Below are 20,487 nucleotides of genomic sequence, written 5' to 3' on the forward strand. Positions count from 1 at the left end.
AGGGCTGGTTAATTAGTGGGAGTGTTATTATAGCCAGTATTGTTTGTCTTCTTTCTGTCTCTCTCTCTCTCTCTTTTTTTTCACTTGAACTGCAATCAGATAAACCATGTTCTAATATTTATTTGAGGGATACCCAATCTTTCAAGACTTCTGAAGCTAACTAGTGCTCTGCATTATGTGTTGATTTTGCTGGCTATCCCTCAGAAGGTAATATAGTATCACATATTAGAAAGTTCCTGGGGCGCCTGGGTGGCTCAGTCGATTAAGTGTGACTCTTGAGTTTGGCTCAGGTCATGATCTCATGCTTTGTGAGTTCGAGCCCCACATCAGTGTGGAACCTGCTTGAGATTCTCTCTCCCCTCTCTCTGCCCCTCCTCTGCTTGCATGCGTGTGCTGTCTCTCTCTCTCTCTCTCTCTCTCAAAATAAATAAGTAAACTTAAAAAAAAAAAAAAAAAAGGAAGTTCCCTATCTCTCCTAGCTACCACTCTCAGGTTCTAGGGGGTTAAATTCAGGTCAGTGGCAGTGTGTACATTCAGACCTAGACTTGGACCAGTGCAGCTCCTCCCCTCACACTGAAGCAGAGGTATTGTTGCTCTTTTCCTGGCCTAATGAGTGTGAATTGCTACTCGGTATCACCTGTTGGACTGCAGCTTCCCAGCCCAACTTCTCCAAGCTTTTAATCGAATCACCAACAAACCAGGACTGTGTGCCCCTCAGGCCGGACCTGCCCCTCCATCCCTATCTCTCTGTGCCAATCCAAACACCACCCCTCCTTTGGGCCCGAGAAGGCCCACTGTCCTCTGCATGTGTCGGTTCCCTCTGCCCTTGGCACCCCCTTAAAGTCATGACCCTTATCTAGCAGTTGGTCTATCTCTCTTTCACAATGTCTCTGGCACTAAATAAATACTGTGGAGTTAAAACAAAAAAAAGAATGACCATTGAACTCTGACTTGTGTGTGTGTGTGTGTGTGTGTGTGTGTGTGTGTGTGTGTTGAAACGTGGAAATGTGGCAAGGTTGTTGCTTTGAATGATGGGTTAAATGGATTCTGCTCCAGCCCTGCCTTTATTCTTTTCCTTATGAAATCCCTTATAGAAACAGCCTTTTATTAGAACTGCAGTTTTTCTCAGATTTGGTTAAAACACATTTGCAGATGGAGTGATGAGCTGACTGGTTGGGAGGTTTGGACATTCAGTCTCCATCTAAATTGTCTTCCTTTGGGGTTTTGAAAAATCACTTGTGGGGCGCCTGGGTGGCTCAGTCGGTTGAGCGTCCGACTTCAGCTCAGGTCATGATCTCACGGTTCGTGAGTTCGAGCCCCACGTCGGGCTCTGGGCTGATGGCTCAGAGCCCGGAGCCTGCTTCCGATCCTGTGTCTTCCTCTCTCTCTGCCCCTCCCCCATTCATGCTCTGTCTCTCTCTGTCTCAAAAATAAATAAACATTAAAAAAAATTTAAAAAAAAGAGAAAAATCACTTGTGAATGCCCTTGCTTCTCTACCTGAAAAAATGCAGACAGTAGCACTTAACACTGGCGACCACAAGGAGCTGGTGTTGGGCGCTGAGTTAGTATTAGCAGGTTGTTCTGAATGCCTCAGGCACGAATTGTTATTTAAACAGGTGTTCCAGGATTAGGACAACTGTGGTACCCAGTCCTGTTTCCCTAACTCCATTCATTTGCTGCATGGCTGTTAGGAATTTTGTTTCTAGCCTTTGAATAGATGGGATATTTGGAGCAAGAAGTGCATGGTGCAGAAAAAAAAAAAAAGTGCATGGTGCAGCTTTAATTTGTTAATTAAGAGTCTTTGTTTGAATCTAATTTTGTTTGCATAACAATAAAAATGCATACAGATTAGGACCATCGCCTGATAACTGAACTGGGGGCGGGTTCCTGGAAGCTCTTTCAGGGCCCAGGGGCAGCAGGAGGGCTGCTTGAAGATCCCTTCCATCTTGCCTTTCACACAGGGAGGCCTTCCTCTGAAATGTTCCTAATTCCTTTAATCCCCGTCATGACTTGCTTTCACTCCTGTTCCTTCAGAGTCATGCCCCAGAGCATTCTCCAAGCTGATAAGTAATTACTGAGCACCTGAGATGGGATGGTCCTGTGGCGATGCAGAAGTGAAATGAATGGGCTGTGGTGGCTGCCCTTAAAGCCCTCTCAGCTGGGAAGTAGGACACAAACCACTGTGATCCCAAGGAAGAAAGGAATCTACCGCCAGGGGTACAATGCTGTGGACATTCTAGGAGAGAATATTGCAAGCAGAGGCAATCGAGGGGAGGTCCATGAACATAGTGCCTTCAAGTGGGATGTAAGGGATAGATTTGATGCAGACAGTGGAGAATGGAGGAAGAGGGGAACGTGGAAGGGTGCCCCAGAGGGAGAAGCCACCGTGGGGAAAGATCCTGAGCGGTCAGTGGGTTTTTCTGTTAACCTGGGTAGAGAAAGAAGACAGGTATGAGATCAGGCTGGGAAGTTAGCTGGAAAGTAGATGAAGAAGGGCCCGCCAGGGTGTTCAAAGGACCTGGAGAACAGTGGGGAGGAACGGAAGTGTTCTGAGCTGCAGGATCCTGGCTGTGGTTCAGGAAGCTCGCTCTTGCGGTACCGTGTAAAGTGGATGGGAGGGAGCCTGGCGGGGCGTGCTGAGTCGTCCAGGTGAGACGTAGTGAAGTTCTGGTCTCAGTTTATTAAAATGGAAAGCCATGGATGGATGGGAGAGAGCAAACTGAGGGAAGGAAAACAAAAGAGCCTCCTGAGCCCTGTGCCGGGTCCTGTTCTAAGAATCACACAGGTATTCACTCATTTAATCACTGTGGTGGCCCCCTATGAATTGTTGCGTGTCATAGGTCAGGAAACTGAGGCACAGAGAGATTTAATTTGCTCAGGGCTATGGAGGTGGGAAGTGTTGGAACTGTGATATGAAGCCAAGAAAGCTGGCCCTCAGATCCTGACTCCTTAACCCGTCCCTTATTCTGCTCTCATATGAGGAGACTCAGGAAGAAAAGTGGAGGCTGGCTTCTCTCTTCCCTGACCACGTGGTGGCATCTCATGTGGGACTCCCAGGAGCGCACTCCCCAGATGCTTCACTCGGGGGTGTATTTGGCCCTGTGGCAGGATCGTGGCAGACCCACGATCCTTCATATCATTCTACCACTTTCCCCATTCCTTCAACAAAGCCTCACTGGACACACCGTTCTCAGGCTCTCCCTTGTACTTTAAAAAGTACAAAGTAGAACTATGTCAGTAAGTGTGCAGACATCTAGACCCCAAAACAGACGCATTGCAGGATGTTTAATTTACAAAATTAAAATTAAAACCATTGGGTTCTGGGGGGCACCTGGGTGGCTCAGTAGGTTGAGCGTCCGGCTGTTGATTTTGGCTCAGGTCTTGATCTTGCAGGTTCGAGCGCCACTTCGGGCTCCACACTGACAGTGCAGAGCCTGCTTGGGATCCTCTCTCTCACCCTCTCTCTCTGCCCACCCCCCCAATAAATAAATAAACTTAAAAAAAAAGCGGGTCTTACTGAAGAGGTGAAACTGTAACATACCAAAGTTCCCATGTACAAAACAGGAAAATTATGGAACTGGTTAATTATATCCCAAAAAGGTATTTTTCTTTAAGAAGGAATTCACTAACTACAGTTAGCTATTGCACTGAAGTTCTTCATGGGGTGAAAAAGAGTGGAGCAGAAAACTGTGAGGAAGTCTGGAAGGCTGAACTAGCTGGAGAGCAGTCAGAGTGAGAAAGACCAGCCTGTCCTGATGTGCTGTGTGGGAAAATAACGAATTTTAGGGTCAGATACCACTGGGTCAGATATTAGTTGGTCAGGTTTTCTCCAAGACTGTTCAGAGCTCTAACACGATCCCTTGTTTTGAAACCCTCTAAGGATAGAATTTGTGTTTCCTTGCCCAGAGCACCCTTTGCACGGGGAGCGGTGGGGGGGGGGGGGTGACATTGCACAGGGCTGTGGTTCTGGGAACACACTTTGGGAAATGTAGAATCAGGCTACATTGAGAGGGTGGTGTTCAGATTGTCATTTTAGGGGAGACCCTTGGTAATTGGAGCACATTATATAGGCAGGAAATCACCAAGGAAAAGAGTCTGGAATGGTGTCTGGGGGAAGCCTTGAAGGAACAAGGAACAGAAAAGAACAAAGAGAGTGGAAGAAAGTCCCTAAATGTCACGGGTGCCACTGGCAAGAGCAGAGACTCACCCCATGGTGTTTGCAAGGTCATTACCAGGTGAAAGGTGGGGTAGAGCCACAGGAAAGCAGATTCCAATCTTCCGTGAGGAAGGACTTACCAACAGTTGGAATTCTCCAGGGAGGGAAGTGATCAGAGCCCCGTCAAAATTTTCCAAGGAAGGACAGTGGTGTGGACCAGGAATAGGGCTTAGATGTCCTTGGGAAGGATAGCCTTGAATGATGTAACTGCAAGACAAACCACACAAAGAGGAAATGGGGTTTGGTGAACTGAATGTGTTGTATTCACTTCGATGCACAGTTACTTTTCTGAGGGTTGACTTACCTAAACGTTGTCTAGTTTCTTTCTCCTCCTGGGTCTGTGGGGCCTTGATAACTTGCATGGTTGGTTTAATAGCTCTCTGTGGAAATGAGAAAATGATTCAATCAGGCGAAATGGATTCTGGATGAGCAAAGGAGCTTTTTCTGGTGTGGATATTTTGGGAATGCCTATACTGTTTAGTACATACAACAGAAATCTTGGGACTTTCTGATCAGCTGGTGTCTAATGGTCAAGGCAATGAAATACTTGAAATTTTATAGGCTGAATAGGATGGAATTCTTTCGTAATTTGGGACCCAGATTTGCATCTTGTTTACTTAGATTTGCATAGGTGATTAGAGATGCCCTAACTCTAAACGTGTCAGATGGAATAAGAATTAATATATGCAATGTACTCTATTTTGATTCAAATAAAAGGCTTATTGTCTGACTCACCAAGAATCCAAGACCACCTGAGATGGTTCTCATAGGTGTCAGGAAATACCTGGGGAGCAGTGGGGCCTTACAGATATTTAGAGACAGGCCTACAGGATACTGAACTGACTCACTCAGTACGATGCCCCCACTGGATATACGGTCTCATTTTGTGGAGGTGGAAACTGGTGAACGGGATGTTAGGTGACTTGCTTGCAATCACTCACTGGTTGGTGGCAAACAGCTAGAGACTGGCAGAGGAAGCCTGAAGAAAAAAGCAGCCTTTTTTTCTCCCAGTTGGAAAAATTTACCCAAGACGCGGCGGGCACATCCTCAGCCGGCACAGATGAGCTTCCCTACAACACACCCAATTCCTTTTTGGCCCTACGTCTTGGCTTTGCGAGTTTGCATGTTTGATTTCACAGCTGTCTACGGAAATATTCCTTCTTCTGTTGGGCAGTCCCATAGCAGGGGTACACAGTCCCAGAACTGGGGTGCGCTGGGGGACAAAACATCGGAAAGAAGAGGGCAGGACAGGCAGGTCCCCTTGCTGAAGGGTTCCTGGACCCTTAGGCTGGTGCTGGGGGGAGGGGTGGGGAGAAGGATGGGTAGGCAGGCATATGAACAGTCCAATCTCTCTAAACTCAGAGAGTTTAAGGTCTCAGCAAGTAGTTACTAAGCTCCTGTTTTGTACCTAGCCGTTTAGAATCCCGTTGATTTAAATCCTTGGGTTTACTAGCTGTATTCCTAGTTTGGCCAGGGGTTGTTTTGACTGCTCTGCCCTTGGCCTTAATTTAGATGGAGCCAGCCACCAGCCGGTAGCGTCAGGGAGGGAGTTGCAAACAGCCATGGATCCCTCCGCCCCTACTGAATTAGCTCCTTCACCCTCAGCACTTGTTCTCACCTCCCTAACCCTGGGCTCTGAGGTCAGACTTGAAGTTGACATCTGCCTCATGGCCTTGGAGACCTTCCGCCTTCCCCTGGCCCTCCACTCTCCTTCCTCCATTGGTTCTTGCCGTCTGTGTCCAGTAGGGGCAGGGAGAAGAGACCACCCAAGCAGACTCCAGGGATGAGCTTGCAGAATATGCTGGACTAGAAGACAGAGGACTGGTCTGTGGTTCTACCTCTGCCATGACCTGTAACCCTGAGCCAGCCACTTCATCCTTCCAGACCTGGAGATGAGGGGTTGTTCCCAGGCCCTGAAGTCTGTGCCTTTCTGGCTGTACTCAGAGCACACAGCTCTGAGTTCAGTTTCTGATTTCAATTTCCGTTGGGTTTGGGAATGACTGCGTGCTTCTTCTTTTGCAGAAGACAGCAGCAGTGTATGAGGGGAAATTGGAAGTGGACAGAGAGGTAGGAAGGGTGGTGAGATCAGTGTCTGAGCACCCAGGGCTCAGAGAGCCTGGGAAGGTGGGCCCTACTGAGCCCTCCACACCTGTGACCCATGGGATGTGGCACCCGAGCAGAAGGCACCTTGCACAGCTGCTGTCTGGGGGTGGCTCCTGTGGGATCCATCTGAAAAGGGTCCCTCGGATGGCACAACACAGTGCCTTTTCAAGTAGGGGAGAGCCATGAGGCAGGGGTCTGCGGATGGTCCAAAGCTTGCTGACCATCTAGGAAAACTGCAGACGGCAGGGAAGGTTGAGGTGGCTGAGGAGATTTAGGGGTTAAGTACGAGGGCAGATGAATCCCCCTCCTCGTCACTGACAAAACATCTGACTGGTTTTCACCTCCTGTCTCACGCCTTCCAAATAGAGCCTCCAGTTCAGACCCAAAGTGGTGACTTTTTATTCCCAAAGAGGGAGACTTTCCACAAGAAGCAGAGGGCAGAGACAGTTCTCTTTAGCCTTTCTGGTTAAGGACTTCACCAGTTTCTTAGTGAGGCATGATTGCAAGTTCAATGTCAAACCACTCTGGATTTTTTTTGTATGTGGCGTATTCTCTCCCCTCCCCCAACTGCCTGCACCCTCTTTAAGTACTCTGTCTGGTAAACTAGAAGGCACCTGCCGGAGTGCCTGGGTGGCTCATTTGTTTGAGTGTCTGACTTCCACTCAGGTCATGATCTCAAAGTCCGTGAGTTTGAGCCCCACATCAGGCTCTCTGCTGTCAACACAGAGCCTGCTTGGGATCCTCTGTTCTCCTCTCTCTGTCTCTCACCTGCTCTCTCTCTCTCTCTCTCTGAAAAATAAACAACAACAAAAAAAATAGAATACACCATCCTGCAGAAAAAACAGTGCCCTCAGCTGTCCCCTGCCCTCTTAACCATCCTCTCTCCTCCCCTGCCTCCAGCCCCAGAGTCTAATGCCCTTGTGTCCACTGTTTGTCTCAGTGTCTGAAGCTGCTCACACAGGGACTGTCCATGTGCACACACACACAGGCTCCCTCAGAGTGACCTGGGCGAGTTCTGAAGCCAAGCAGGCTTTGGGCTCCAGGAAAATCATTGCCCTGTGAGCCCGACAAGCATCAATCCTCTTGGGTGGTAAGAATCTAGAAGGAGAGGAGTCTGCTCCTCTCCCCTCCCCACTGGGTGGGGTGTAGGAGGATGTCTCATCCCCCAGGAACAGAGGAGAATAAGCTGAATGCTATAATAATGAGTCACTCAGGTTAACTCAACAAACTCCTACAGGCATTTGAAAAATGTTAATGCTATTTATGAATTCAGTCAGAGTCCAAGAGGAAATAATTGAAAGTTACTGGTTAAAAATTGAGAGGAGGTGAACTTGGGCCTCCTATCCGGTCTGATTAGCCAGCTGTATTCCAGGGCATCCCCAGGGAGGCCCCCGGGGTCTGTTTCAGCTGTCTGTGGCTTCAGCTTCCCTGATTGGCCTCAGCACAGTGGAGGCACTTAGCAAATGCTAAATAATAATTAGAGTAAGTGGCCTGGACAAAGCACCGCTGTGGAATGCACCTCGCTGCCATTATAGAACAGAGACCTTCCCTGGCTTTCTCTCCTCTCTCTCCCAGCCAGAACTGACGTCTCGTTTATTTATGGCTTCCTCAGAGTTCCTGGGCTTTTCTATCCTTCCACAGTCTCATTGTCCACTAAAGCAGATTGCTTGCAAGAACAGGTTTGGCCCCAAATTGCTGAGTTCAAATCCTGACCCTACCACTTATATGCTGTGTGACCTTGGGCAAGTTTGTTAACCTCTCTGTGCTTCTGTTTTCCACTCATAAAATAAGGCCAGTTATATATATATATATCTTCTAAAATTGCCGTGAGGATTAAATGAGCTAGCACTTGTAAGATGCTTAGAACGATGCTTACCACATAGTAAGCACCCCCAAATGTTACCTGTTACTGTTTCTTTCTTTTGGTTCCTCTACTAGTGAGTGCTTTGAACTTCTTGTCCCATGGGTGTCAAAAGATGCATAGAATCTGTTGGTATAGAACAGGGCACTCCAGACCCAGCAAGAGGTGTGCCTCGGTGGTGGCAGAGACTCGGGTAGAGCACTAGAATATTCCTTGACTGTGTCAAGTGGACCTCTCACAACCTTTGCATTTCCAGATGCCACACACTCCATCTCTGTCTGCATTCAGGCCTCTGCTCCAACATCACCTTCTCAGAGAGGCCTCCTGTGTCTAACACTGTATCCCATCTTACTCTCTGTCCGTTTCCTTGTGTGATTGTCCTTTGTGGCCCTTATCACTTCCCTGTAGGATCAATGTCTTATTGCTTGTCCATCCACTTGCTCTCTCTCCAGTTAGAAAGTAAGCTCGTTGAGGGCAGGACATTTGTCTCTCTGTTCAGTGCTGTATCCTAAAGAGTGTCTGGCATCTAACAATCAAACAGATATATACATTTCTTTAAGCTCTACACCCAATGTGGGGCTTGAACTCACAACTCCGAGATCAAGAGTCACGTACTCTACTGACTGAGCCAGTCAGGTACCCCGATACAGATATTTAAAAAAATTTTTTTTAAGTTTATTTATTCATTTTGAGAGGGAGAGAGAGAGCACAAGTGGGGAAGAGGCAGAGAGAGAGGGAGAGAGAGAACCCAAGCAAATTCTGCACCACCAGTGCAGAACCCGATGTAGGGTTCAAACTCACAAACCGTGAGATCATGACCTGAGCCAAAGTCGGATGCTTAACTGAATGAGTCACCCAGGTGCCCCTAGATGTTTTTTAAACAAATGAATGAGTCCAATAACCATCATCTCATTTTCATGTTTGCATAAAACCTTTGTGAGAGATGGCAGCTCCCTTCAACCTCGTGACAAGAGACGTGTAAAACGTTAAAAGCTGTACTATCATTTGGAATTAATTATTCTTTTACGTAGTATTCATAGAGTTCCCCAGAGTAGACATATTTATTTTGTTGCCTTACTTATATATTTATATTTACAAATGTTTGTTTCTGGATCCGTGTGTTCTGTCTTCTATAACCAAACACCTGGGGCACAAGCTCCAAATTGAAATTGATCCCCATGACTTTCTAAAAACCGGCTGTCCTTATGGTTGGTTCAAGTCTCACTGCTGGACAAAAGGTTGCCCTGAGTGCTGTGGCATCCTCTGACCTCAGCCTCTCCTTTAAACTCCTGGCACTTCTTGTTGGAACCTCTTGTTTGGTTTTAACCGTGCCATGGGGGCATCACTTACTGAATCTTTACCCCTTTTGTTGTTCTATTTATTTTCTATATAACTATATCTTTATCTCTACTAGTTTGCCATCTTCCCAAGGGTAGCAACCATGGAATATACTTAATGTATGTCTTCCATTGGGTTCTTGGATTGCACGTGGCAATTCAACAGTTCATATCTGAATGGAAGAATAAAGGAATGAGAAGCAGACCTATCAGCACCACCAAGTCTTTTGTTGATCATTTATCTCTGTTAGCCTCACCCTAAAAGCATTTTAGGGACCAAAGGCTGATATGGATATTGGCAATGATTTTCCTCTGGATGTGTTGATTGTCATCTTTGTATCTCATTTCAGAAATCCTGGAAATGTCTCTCTCTCTCTTTCTTTCTCTAAGAGGCTAAGAACTAGCTCAGTCATTACAGAAATGATAATGGGTTTTTTAGTGATACTTGGTTCACTGCCCATTTCTCTTATTCTTTCTCCAATACCTAATGTACCTTTATTTAGCAGTTCAAGGTCAGGGGTGCTGAGAAAGGTCATCTTGAAAAGCAGTTTATAGAAGAAGAAGTCAAGGTTGATTTTAGACTAGAAGTAGGGTATTCATAAAGTCATAAAATTTTAGATATGGAAAGCACAGTAATGCTTCTATAACATTTTATTTCTTTAAAAAGATATGAAGCCAAAGTTTAGAAAAGGGACCATCTAGACATGCTTCATCACTGTACAGATTAGAAATGTCCAAATGAGTGACCTACCTTGGGATTCACCTACTGTAGGTGGGGATTTCTGCAGATAAGAGAGACAGAGAGAAATGCAGATGTGGCTGATGATTTATAACTTATTTCCTCCCCTTTTATTTAAGTAATTATAAAAGGGGTGATATAAATACTGTATGAAAATATATCTCACAGAGAAGCCAGCCAGAATTCACAAGAGGATTAAATAGAAAGATAATGGTCTCTATTCAATTATTAAGAATAATATGATGAGCCCCGTGTGAAATATTATGTGTGGCACCTGCTCTTATTGCCTTGGTAGGAGAGAGAAAAGAGGCCCCGGGAAGTAGAAGGCAGATACCAAGGTGTTCTTCAGTGTTAACTTCTAAGTGTCCTGTTGTGAAAGGAGCTTAAGAAGATCTTGCAGGAAGCTGTCAGGTTGTGAGGAATGGCAAAATTCAGGGGATGGTAGGCAGGCCAGGTACTGGTTTAATTGGGCTTAATTGCTTTGAAGTGTTTTGGCTCCAGGAAGAGAGAAGAAACTTCTTCAGTCAGCATTTGGCCTGCTGGGTCTGCCCCTGACCATCAGCGCCCTAAGGACGGGGAAAGAAGTCAGTGCTACAGCAGGGCGTCCCTAAGGACTCCACCAGCTCATTATCCCTCCCCAGGGCTAGCTGCAGAGGCTGTTTGCACCTGCTTCCTGGTGCTGCTTGCACCTGGTTCCAAAGGGGGTATTCCTGAAGTTACTGTGATAATTCTAGAGAACTCGGTGGGAGTAGACTGGGATTGTTTCAAGACTCTCCACTTCCCCAACCTTATGGGAGAGACCATCTTGGCTCAGTCACCTGTCATTAATCCCTTTAGGGCCTAGGTCCTATAAACATTTCTGCATTGAACGTGCCTCTGATCCGTGGCTGGGCTCCCTTCTGACCAGCGGGAATGGCCAAAATAATAAAGAGGCCCTTGCTTGCACTCAAATTTCCAAGACTGAGCCATTCTTCCTGGAGAATACTGAATTTCACTTTTTTATCTACCCTAAAAATCCCTTAGCTCATATAATCAAGCAAAAACCAGAGTGACTCTCTTCCCTCTGCTTCACGCATGGCCCAAAGCATGTAGTGCTCTTGAGTGACTTTGGGCAAATTACTAAATGTTTTTGTGCCATACCTTGCCTTCTGTGAGATGGGAATACTTCCATGGCAGCTTCTTTCTAGGGTAGTTGTGAGGATTCAATGTGTAGACATCTAAAATACTTAGAACAGCACCTAGCTCTTAAATCTGAACTGTTATTATTTTCAGATTCTTTCCCCCTCCTGCTCTTTTCTCTGTACCTCATTGTCACTAGAGTGAAGTATGATGGGCCAGAGGGCAGGGAAGCGGGGTCACAGGGCATGATCTTCCCAGGCTCCAATTCCTAGTGGAATCAACTCTGCCTCCCCCAAGCTGAGGAATCCTTGCTCCAGAGGCCAGGCAAAGTTTGGGGAGCACAGGCCCCTCTGGAATTCTTTAGGCAGGTCAGGCTGGTGACAGGCTACCCATTCTGGCTTTCTCTCCTTAGGGAGAATTTTTCAAATAAGGGAAAGGCCTGAGCAGATCTACTGGTCAGCCATGTAGGGCTCTCTGAACGGGCACTTGGACATCCTTTGGAAACTGAGCCATGGGGTTTGCTGCCAATAACCAAGCCCATGTGAGCACGTCCAAATGTGAAGTGAGTTTCTTCTCCTAAGCAGCGGGCTGCAGAGGAAGGTTTCCATAATGTGTGGGAGCACTGGACAGAGTGTAGTAAACCAGGCCATTCTGGCAGCGTGTCTCGTACATGTTTTCCAAAATGTGTGTAATTTCCGCCCTGAGTCTGGGCTCCCCAGTCAGCAGCCAGGCAATATGTTCTGAAGTGTCGGTTCTGAGCACAGCCAGAGCCCCGCACGGTGGCAAAAATGAAACATGGCAACGGGACATGGGCCAGCACACTTGATGAGGGTGATGCCTTTAGAATTATATTCATGCACCCCATGACCTGTCAACACCCTCTCACCCACAGCAGAGAGATGGGATCTGTTAAGGACCTATCTGCATGACCGCCTTGGGAGTGAGGAAGCCAACTCGCTTGTTCGGCCTGAGCTGGTAGTTTTGTGCTAATGGAAATTGTGGGGAAAAGCCTGGAGGTGCACACTGGGGTGCAGGATCCTTTCCTCCTGCACAGCCCAGGGCTCTTCCCCGCCTATGAAGTGACTGGTTCCAAGGCCGTTTCCACAGGGGCCATGACAGCATGTGGCGAAATGAACAATTTGGCCAACAGCTTAGAACATCTGATTTTTTTTTTCATGGATGTGACTCATTTTAAAATCTGAATTGAATGAATTTCTTTGGATTCCAGTTGAGCCAATGTTTCCTGAGCCTCTGGTGTGTGGTCTGTATCATGCTAACACTCATGTGTGTTGTTTTGACCCAGCCATTTGGCCTACTTGAGGAACAAAATCCTGTTCCACTCGAGAGACATGTATTCGTGCTGCTTTGTGCTGGGTGTAGAGATGCTGAGATGAACAAATATGAGGGGACCCCTCATCTCATACTTTTTTCCCTGCCTGGGTAGCCCTGAGTGGGTCCAGAACTGCTCAGCAGACAAAAGCCATTTGCTTATTTTTGAGGCATCGAGTTGTTTAGGAATTCCAGTTCTATTTCTTATCCAAAGACAGAAATGGATACTGAAGTTGAAATTTGTTATTGTACATAAAACATTCTGCTCTCTTCATCTGGTTATTGGCTGAGAGACAGTGACGTTTGGATGCCTGTTTGCTTCTTACTATTGGGAAAATAATCCTGTCCCTTATAGACTTGCCACTGGGTTCGCTCCCCTCTTTTCCCTCCAGCACAGGGGCAGGGTTTCTGGGGCACTGGGCACAGAGACCACTGGGGAGGTCGGGCTTTGTTGGTCCTTCCCTTTGGCAAACTTGGCTTTGAGCTTGTCCATGTTGGGGGGGGGGGGGGGGAGGAGTGCTCCAGAGCACATGATTTGAAAATCAGAGAGGGAGATAACAAATATACTCAAAAGCATGTTGGTTTTTTTTTCACACCAGGAGTGGGGATATACCCGAAAAATCTCAATACTGAAAAAGCAACCCAGAGTGTAAAACCGTTTTCCAAGTTGAGGGTTTGTGAGGAGTCCGGTTCCACTGAGGCTGTGTCAGAGTGGGCTTACAGCTAAAAAGATCCCTTTGGAAGGACAGCCATTATCCAGTCCCAGGAATGAGGGGAACCCCTGTGGGTATATGAAGAGAAAATCCTAGATTCAGCTTTGCTGTCCCCCGCCTCCCCTGCAGTGATCTCGGGTTTAATGCTGGCCCTCTCTGGATTCCCTGTAGCACCTTTCTCATGGGTTTAAAAATAGACTCCGGGGCTGCCAACCCTCTTAAAAGGAACATGATAGAGATCAGTGCCAGTGCTATGGGACCTGATACCCAGCTCTGATCACCTCCCTAAATAGACCCCACACTTGGGATCCCTTGCTCCAGTGAGGGGGGGCACCCAGGGCTATCCAGCTGGCCACTGGGTGCTCTCCACACAAAATTAAATAGCAAAACAACCCAGACTGTCTTTTCTCCTTTCCCTTTCTTCTCTCACTATTGAAAAGCTTAAGAAGGAATTACAAGGTCTGAGGGGAGTCAGACTGGACTTCTCAGTCCACCCAGTGTAATAGCTGCAGCCCATATTCTGTAAAGTTCCTTCCCAATTAATCAGTAGGTGGAGGGGGTGGGGCTAGTGCAGGGGGGTGCAACAGTGTCTGGATGAGGAATAACATTTTCCCAGCAGTGATGCTCTTAATGGTTTACACAGTCCCCGGGGTGGTTGATGGCTGGCTCCAGCAGCGATAAACGAGCCTGCCTTTCTCAGTAAAGGGTGGAGCTCCTGCTAGGCAGCCTTATCCTCTGTGCCCAGAGTCTCCAGGAGCTGGGGCACCTCCCTGCGTGCATGAGGGGCTGGACAGATAGAAGAATGGTCGAGAGCAGAGTTGTACTTGTCAGCAGGCCGTACTGCAGCCAGCAGCCGGGAAGCCGCAGGGGGAGCTGTCAGACCTGAGGCTCGGCTGTACACACGACTCGAGACTTGTTTCTTCACTGCATTGAAATGGTGCATCAGAAGCCCAACTCCAGTCGTTGTAGCAGAGTGCTGGGGGCTCTTGGGGTCCTATTCACAGCTGTGAATGTTTGACCTTGGCTAAGCTGTAACAAGGCCCTAATTTTCCAGAATAGAAACAAGATCAGCAACACTCTGGGCGGTGGGAAGGGTTAACCATTGACGGAAGCTTTAGTTGAGAAGAAGGGGAGGAGAGGAGGAAAAGAAGAGATGTTAGTTGTCACTTATTGAGTACCTGCTGTGTGTCCTTAGTGGTGCTAGGCATTTACATTATTATTTTATTATATTATATTATTGTTATTTTTTATTTTGAGAGAGAGAGAGAGAGAGAGAGTACATGCAAGCAGGGGAGGGGCAGAGGGACAGGGAGGGAGAGAATCTTAAGCAGGCTTCATCCTCAGCTCAGAGCTTGATGTGGGGCTTGATCCCATGACCCTGGGATCATGCCCTGAGCTGAAGTCAAGACTTGGACGTTTAACCAACTGAGCCACCCAGGTGCCCCTACATTATTTTCATAATACCTGGAGACGTGAGTCAAGTTATTTTTATTTTACTGATGAAGAAACCAATACTCAGAAAAGTTACTTCCCTTATCAAAATTTACACAGTGCAACTGCAGAGCAGCGGGCCTACTAACTTTGAGTGTTTGAAGGCTGCCCAGAGAAGCAAATAGTGCCATTGTTACTAAGTTAGTTCCATGTCTGAGTTGGAGGGGGATTAGACCAGAGGAGCAGGAGGGGCACATCTGTCCTTGAGTTAATTGAAGGGGGAGAGCAGTAGCTGCTGTCCAGGGCGTGAGGTGACAGGAGGCCTTTCTCTGGAATCCCGGGTCTGCCCTGAATGTCAGCTCTCACATTCCTTTAGACGGGAGCCAGCTTGTGTCCTGGCTGGCCGCTGCCTGCAGCTGCCTGTTCCTGTCCCCCCAAAACATTCTGCGGGAGGCACAGTCATCTGAGAATCCCATGCACCTGGGATCCTTTGCTCCAGGCTTTTGAGCAAAGAGACGTGTTCTCCCAGTTTGTGGAAGAGCTAGATTCTTGGAGGAATTCACTGCAGGGTCCCCATAGATTGTCCTGGGCTCCCACTCCACTCACGGATTTTCTGTATTATACAATGAATTGCTTCCCTTTCTTCTCCTGCACTGTCTCCTCCTGACATAGCTGGATGTGGCCTAGAGGACAGGCTCCACAGCGGAAGCCTCTAGCATCTCATTATGCTCATCAGCCTAGGGAACTGCAGAGACAGTTGGTAAAGTATTTAGCAAGATTGGGAAAAACCTGTAGACCCTATGAACCTATAGGATGGAACAAGGGGTCTTGTGTCCTTCCTGAGAACCTCTGGTTTTTTCTTTAGCTAATCAGTTCCTTTCTGTTGCTTTACTTCGGTTTCAGTGACTGTCACTGGCAGATCTCCTGATACATTCAATACCTGCAATAAAAAGTGCAGCCTTGGGGTGGCTCGGTCAGTTAAGCGTCTGACTTCGGCTCAGGTCATGATCTCATGGTTCATGGGTTCGAGCCCCGCATTGGGCTCTGTGCTGACAGCTCAGAGCCTGGAGCCTGCTTCCTGCTTCCGATTCTGTGTCTCCCTCTCTCTTTGCCCCTCCCCCGCTCATGTCCTGTCTCTCTCTGTCTCTCAAAAATGAATAGAAACGTTAAAAAGAATTAAAAAAAAAAGTGCAGCCTTCAGGTATGGAAAAAAAAGGAAACTGGCAGGGAGCAGGATGGTTATTTGTCATCTAAAGGTGTGGTGGTGATGGAGGGTGGAGAAGGGACAGTCAGCTCATGGAGAAAATAATAATCCCTTATCTTTCTGAATGCCTAGAGCCCAAAGACACCATGACAAGTCATTTAGTTTATCCTGCTTCTATATGCCATATCAAATGGTGAGTTATCTGTCTCTGCTATCCTGAAGGATTCCCAGCAAAGATTCAGCCCTTTCTGAATAATGAGTTCTATTAAGTCATATCCCCAACAGCTGGAAAGTTCTTCCTGTCTAATGCCTAATGTAAATCTTCTCTACCTCAGTTTTCAACCCCATGACTTACCCTTTCCTTATGACGGTGGGTTTGCCCTTTTCAAACATTGGTAAGCAAGCATTTATTGGGCACCACTGCCCAGCACTGTGCTAATCACACAGGGGAGCAGATGGGGAAGGCGAGGGGGAGGGATTGGGAATACAGAACATTTGAACCAAGCTGCCTCTGCCTGTGAGAAGCTTATAATGGAATCATGGTCACCTGGCTACCACACTTGAGAGAGGCACCATATCATTAGGCCTGTGCTGGGGTTCTAGTGCCAGAAGGAGGACTTTACATCTGAAGGGCCAAATCCTTTATTCTCCTTAGTGCCAGTCACCTCAGCTCCTTCATGTCTGACACTGTTTCCTTTCTTCTCCTCTTGGGCCTTGCCTCTTTGCATATTTAAGTTGTAAAGCCTCAACCTTAATGAGGTCATGGGTAACATCAAGAATTTGTAACAATCCTGGGGCACCTAGATGGCTCAGTCGGTTGAGCGTCCGACTTTGGCTCAGGTCACAATCTTGCCGTCCATGAGTTCGAATGCTGCATGGGGCTCTGTGCTGATAGCTCAGAGCCTGGAGCCTGCTTCCGATTTGTGTCTCCTTCTCTCTCTGCCCCTCCCCTGCTCGCACTCTGTCTCTCTCTCTCAAAATTAAATAAACATTAAAAAAAATTTTTTTTAAAGAATTCTTGCCAGTCCTGGTCAGTTCCTCTGATAGTACCTCAGCATCTTTCCCATTACTCTCACAATGCTATGGGTTGTATTCAGCTTCTGGTCCACTATAACTATCTCGTCCTTTTTCTTTTTGGTTGTGTAAAACCCATAGCATTGGACGGTACAAGGAACACTGGACTTAGGAGCTTTAATATCTAGGTACCAAAATTAGACTGGGGATGTTTTCCTATTTTAACTTTGAATATTTCACTTTACTTGCAAGGTCTTAGTTTATCTCACTTTTAAAACAGATATTCTGGGAGTGCCTGGGTGGCTCAGTCGGTTAAGCGTGCAACTTCAACTCAGGTCATGATCTCACAGTTTGTGGGTTTGAACCCCATGTCAGGCTCTGCGCTGACAGCTCGGAGCCTGGAGCCTGCTTCCAATTTTGTGTCTCCCTCTCTCTTTGCTCCTCCCCCACTTGTGCTCACTCAGAAATAAAAAAAAATAAAATAAACAGTTACTCTGTATATAAAGAACTGTCAAAACTCAATAATAAAACAAACAACCTGACTTAGAAGTGGGCAAAAGGTTTGAACAAATATGATACCAAAGAAGATATGTGGATGGCAAATAATCCTCTGAAAAGATGTTTAACACCATTAGCTATTAGACGAGTGCAAATGAAAGCCACAGTGAAATACTACTGCACATCTACTAGTATTTCTAAATTAAGATTGGCCATACCAAGTATTGGCAGGGATGTGGACCTACTGGCACAAGGGAGGGATCATGATGTAGGAGGAAATTTTTGGAGGTGATTCTGGAGGTTCATTATCATGACTGTATCATGATGGTTTTATGGGGGTATACATATACCAAAACTTACCAAATTGTACATTTTAAATACACTGTTTATGGTATGGCAATCAAACCTTAATGTAGCTGCTAAAAAAGTGGTCTGTGTTTCATGGTGCAGTCAGTTGTATCGGTTTTTGAAAGTAGTCTGCATATTCTTTATCTTCCATTTGAGTAGGGCGTTTTCTCTCTCTCTAAATATTAATGTTGAGTGGTGCTTTAGAATCCCTTGAGATACTACACTGGGCTATGATCAGGGCTGTTCCAGTAACCATAATTTATTAATTGAAGCTCTCTATGTAGAGGATTTTAGCATATCTGAGAGACAGTTTTAAGAGGCACGGGACAAGAGACCTGTAGGGACCTGTGTGTTAACAATGTGTGCATGGGGAGAGAAGGGCTGGGGTGACTTCCTATACTCAGACCTTGCCCTTTGGTACAGCAGTGCAGGTGTTTTCCACCCCCCTTTCAGAGGTGGCCTATCCTGAAGTTCATCCTCTAATGATGTTGAGGGTCTCAGACCTAGAAAGTTCTGATGCTGCAGTCTTCAAATACCAGTTTTTTTTTTTTCCACTCACATGGAGAGGATTTGGTTGCATTATACACTTCAGATCCTCTCTGTTTTGACAACATATGGACCTTTTCTCTTGATCTTTATTTATCCCACTTGTTTGGGACTTTTCTTTAATTGTTGAATGGCTTTGAAGAGCACTTTACTTTGGAAAACACTCTCAGAGTTTTTTTCTAACCTTCAGGAGCATGCTGCACATTATCTATTCCTGGCCCTGAGTACACTTTTGTTAGGAATCTTGCCAGTGCTGTTAATGGAAGGGCTTTGGGTCAGCTGTACCCTCCATTTACTGGTGGGGACCATGGTCCTGACTCTACCTGTCTGGGCTCAGTTCCTTTACAAGCTAAAAGCATCGTCTACCTTATGGGGTGGCTGTGAGGATTAATTAAGGTAAGGCAATATGTCCATCACCTAATAGGTGCTCAGTGTGTTAATTCCTCGCCAACACACACACAGCTCGGCCATACCTATGTGTCAGGGCAGGAGGGGTGGAAAAAGAGCATTTAGTGTTATTTGAAGAGAACATGAAGCCGGGCTCATGATATAACATCCATGGTCTGAACAAGCAATCTTGCCCCCCGGGGGGGGGGGCAATTACCTGGCATTGCTTTTGCTGACCACTTCTAGTCACCTGTTCTTAATAATCTCGCATAGCCCCCAAGGCTTGGCCACCTCCCCTCCACGCCCCCCCCCCCCCCACAGATGTTTTTGACATCTGCCCCTGAAATGACCTCAGGAGAAGGTGAAGATGGTCCCGGAACAGAAAACTGGGAGCTTACTCCAGCCGATGTTTCATTAACACTAGCAGACTTGAGGGATGAGGGAGATAGTAATAACAGATCTGTGTACTGCCTCTCAGCTTCATTTCGCATGGCGGCTCTCTGGCAGAATCTGGAATAGGCTGATTAGCTGGTATCTCAGGACACGATGTAAGAGCTCAAAACATGCAAATTGGTTATGGGGCATAAATAGACTTTGCTGAGCTCACCCTGGCCGTCTTTGCAGGCTCCGGGGCCCGTTCACTAGGGCAGTCGGGGCGGCAGGAGGCAGGGCGGGAGCGCCATGCAGCTTGGAGCTCCTCACCTCCATTGGACGTGTGTGCCTCCCTTCTGCAGCGGCAGGACGCTCGCTCCTCGCCCGGCCGGCCGGCACCTGCAGCTCGGGCCGCACCCCCACCCGCGCCCTCCACGCACCCCCTCCTCCGGGCTTGGCAGCAGGTGCCTTCTCTCCGGAGATCGCTTCGCATTAACTTTCCCACCGGACATAATAATGGAGAGAAAATGAAGAGATCCTATTAGCGGCTGGCTGGCTGGCTGGCTGGAGGGCGGCCGGGCGGCCGGGCGCAGGGTCCGGGCGCCCGAGCCCGAGCCCGAGCCCGAACCCGAACCGAGCGGAGGGAGCCTGTATTTTTAGCCAGATGCCGCGTAACTTGCTGGCGCTCCCAGCGCCGCCGAGCAGATAACGGGGGAGGGGGAGCAGGGAGCCGGGCTCGGATTTCAGCGCGGGCGCCGGACGATGGCAGCGAGACAGGGCAGGTCCGGTCCAGACTCTGCGGTGAGTGGACGGCCTGCTCGCGGCCGCTCGGGCGGGGAGCTCGGCGCGCGTTGGGCGGCCGCCGTGCGGGGTCCGGGCCGCAGCGCCCCTGGCCGCCGGCTGCGGGTCCTGCCCGGCTCGGCGGGCGCCAACTTTCGGGCGGGTGCGGGGACGCGCCCCGGTGGCCCTTCTGCTGCCTCACGCCAGCCGGGCGCCGAGGCTTCTAGCAGGATCCAGAGGAAAATTCCTTTGGCCTGGAGGCTACCGCCGCGCAGGGGCCGGTGGCGGGAGGCGGCCCCGACCTGTGGCCGGCCGGGGCGAGGCGGCGCACGCGGGAGCGCGGGGAGGAGACCGGGGCGCGCGGGGCCCTCGCCGAGGCCGTGTCCCCTCGCCCCGGAGGACAGTCCTGCCCAGCGGGTTCTGCTGCGGGGGGCGCCTCGCTGCCCCTCGCGGGGACCCACCCGCACCCGCGGGGATGCCACGGCCCTG

At 48.1% G+C, this 20,487-nt stretch overlaps 1 protein-coding gene and 1 long non-coding RNA gene across 24 annotated transcripts in view; one reads left to right on the forward strand and one right to left on the reverse strand.

The window, feature by feature from the left end:
• Window positions 1–20,487, forward strand: part of ANK1 (ankyrin 1) — a 219,338-nt gene that overhangs the window by 92,300 nt on the left and 106,551 nt on the right. Inside the window, exon 1 of one of the 22 annotated variants that reach the window (XM_053901042.1) lies at window positions 19,307–19,394. The exons of 20 other annotated variants lie outside the window; for them this stretch is intronic. Coding sequence is in view for 1 of the 2 variants with exons in the window: in XM_053901033.1 (XP_053757008.1) it covers window positions 19,981–20,019 (39 nt within the window). In the remaining variant the exon portion in view is untranslated. Of the gene's footprint in view, window positions 1–19,306; window positions 19,395–19,624; window positions 20,020–20,487 lie in introns of those variants that run through there. One more of the 22 variants, XM_053901033.1, reaches the window with a different exon arrangement.
• Window positions 1,471–19,630, reverse strand: LOC109262273 (uncharacterized). Of its 2 annotated transcripts, none has more exons than XR_002077693.2 (4): window positions 19,454–19,630; window positions 4,522–4,597; window positions 4,298–4,424; window positions 1,471–2,429 (listed from the first exon to the last, which is right to left on the reverse strand). It is a non-coding gene; the product is annotated as an uncharacterized LOC109262273 (long non-coding RNA). The 2 variants fall into 2 exon arrangements; XR_002077694.2 differs by lacking the exon at window positions 1,471–2,429 and adding an exon at window positions 3,514–3,761.

The sequence above is a fragment of the Panthera pardus genome, unplaced genomic scaffold, assembly GCF_024362965.1.
Source record: "Panthera pardus isolate Hobbes unplaced genomic scaffold, ASM2436296v1 HiC_scaffold_13, whole genome shotgun sequence".
In the NCBI taxonomy this organism is placed as follows: Eukaryota; Metazoa; Chordata; class Mammalia; order Carnivora; family Felidae; genus Panthera; species Panthera pardus.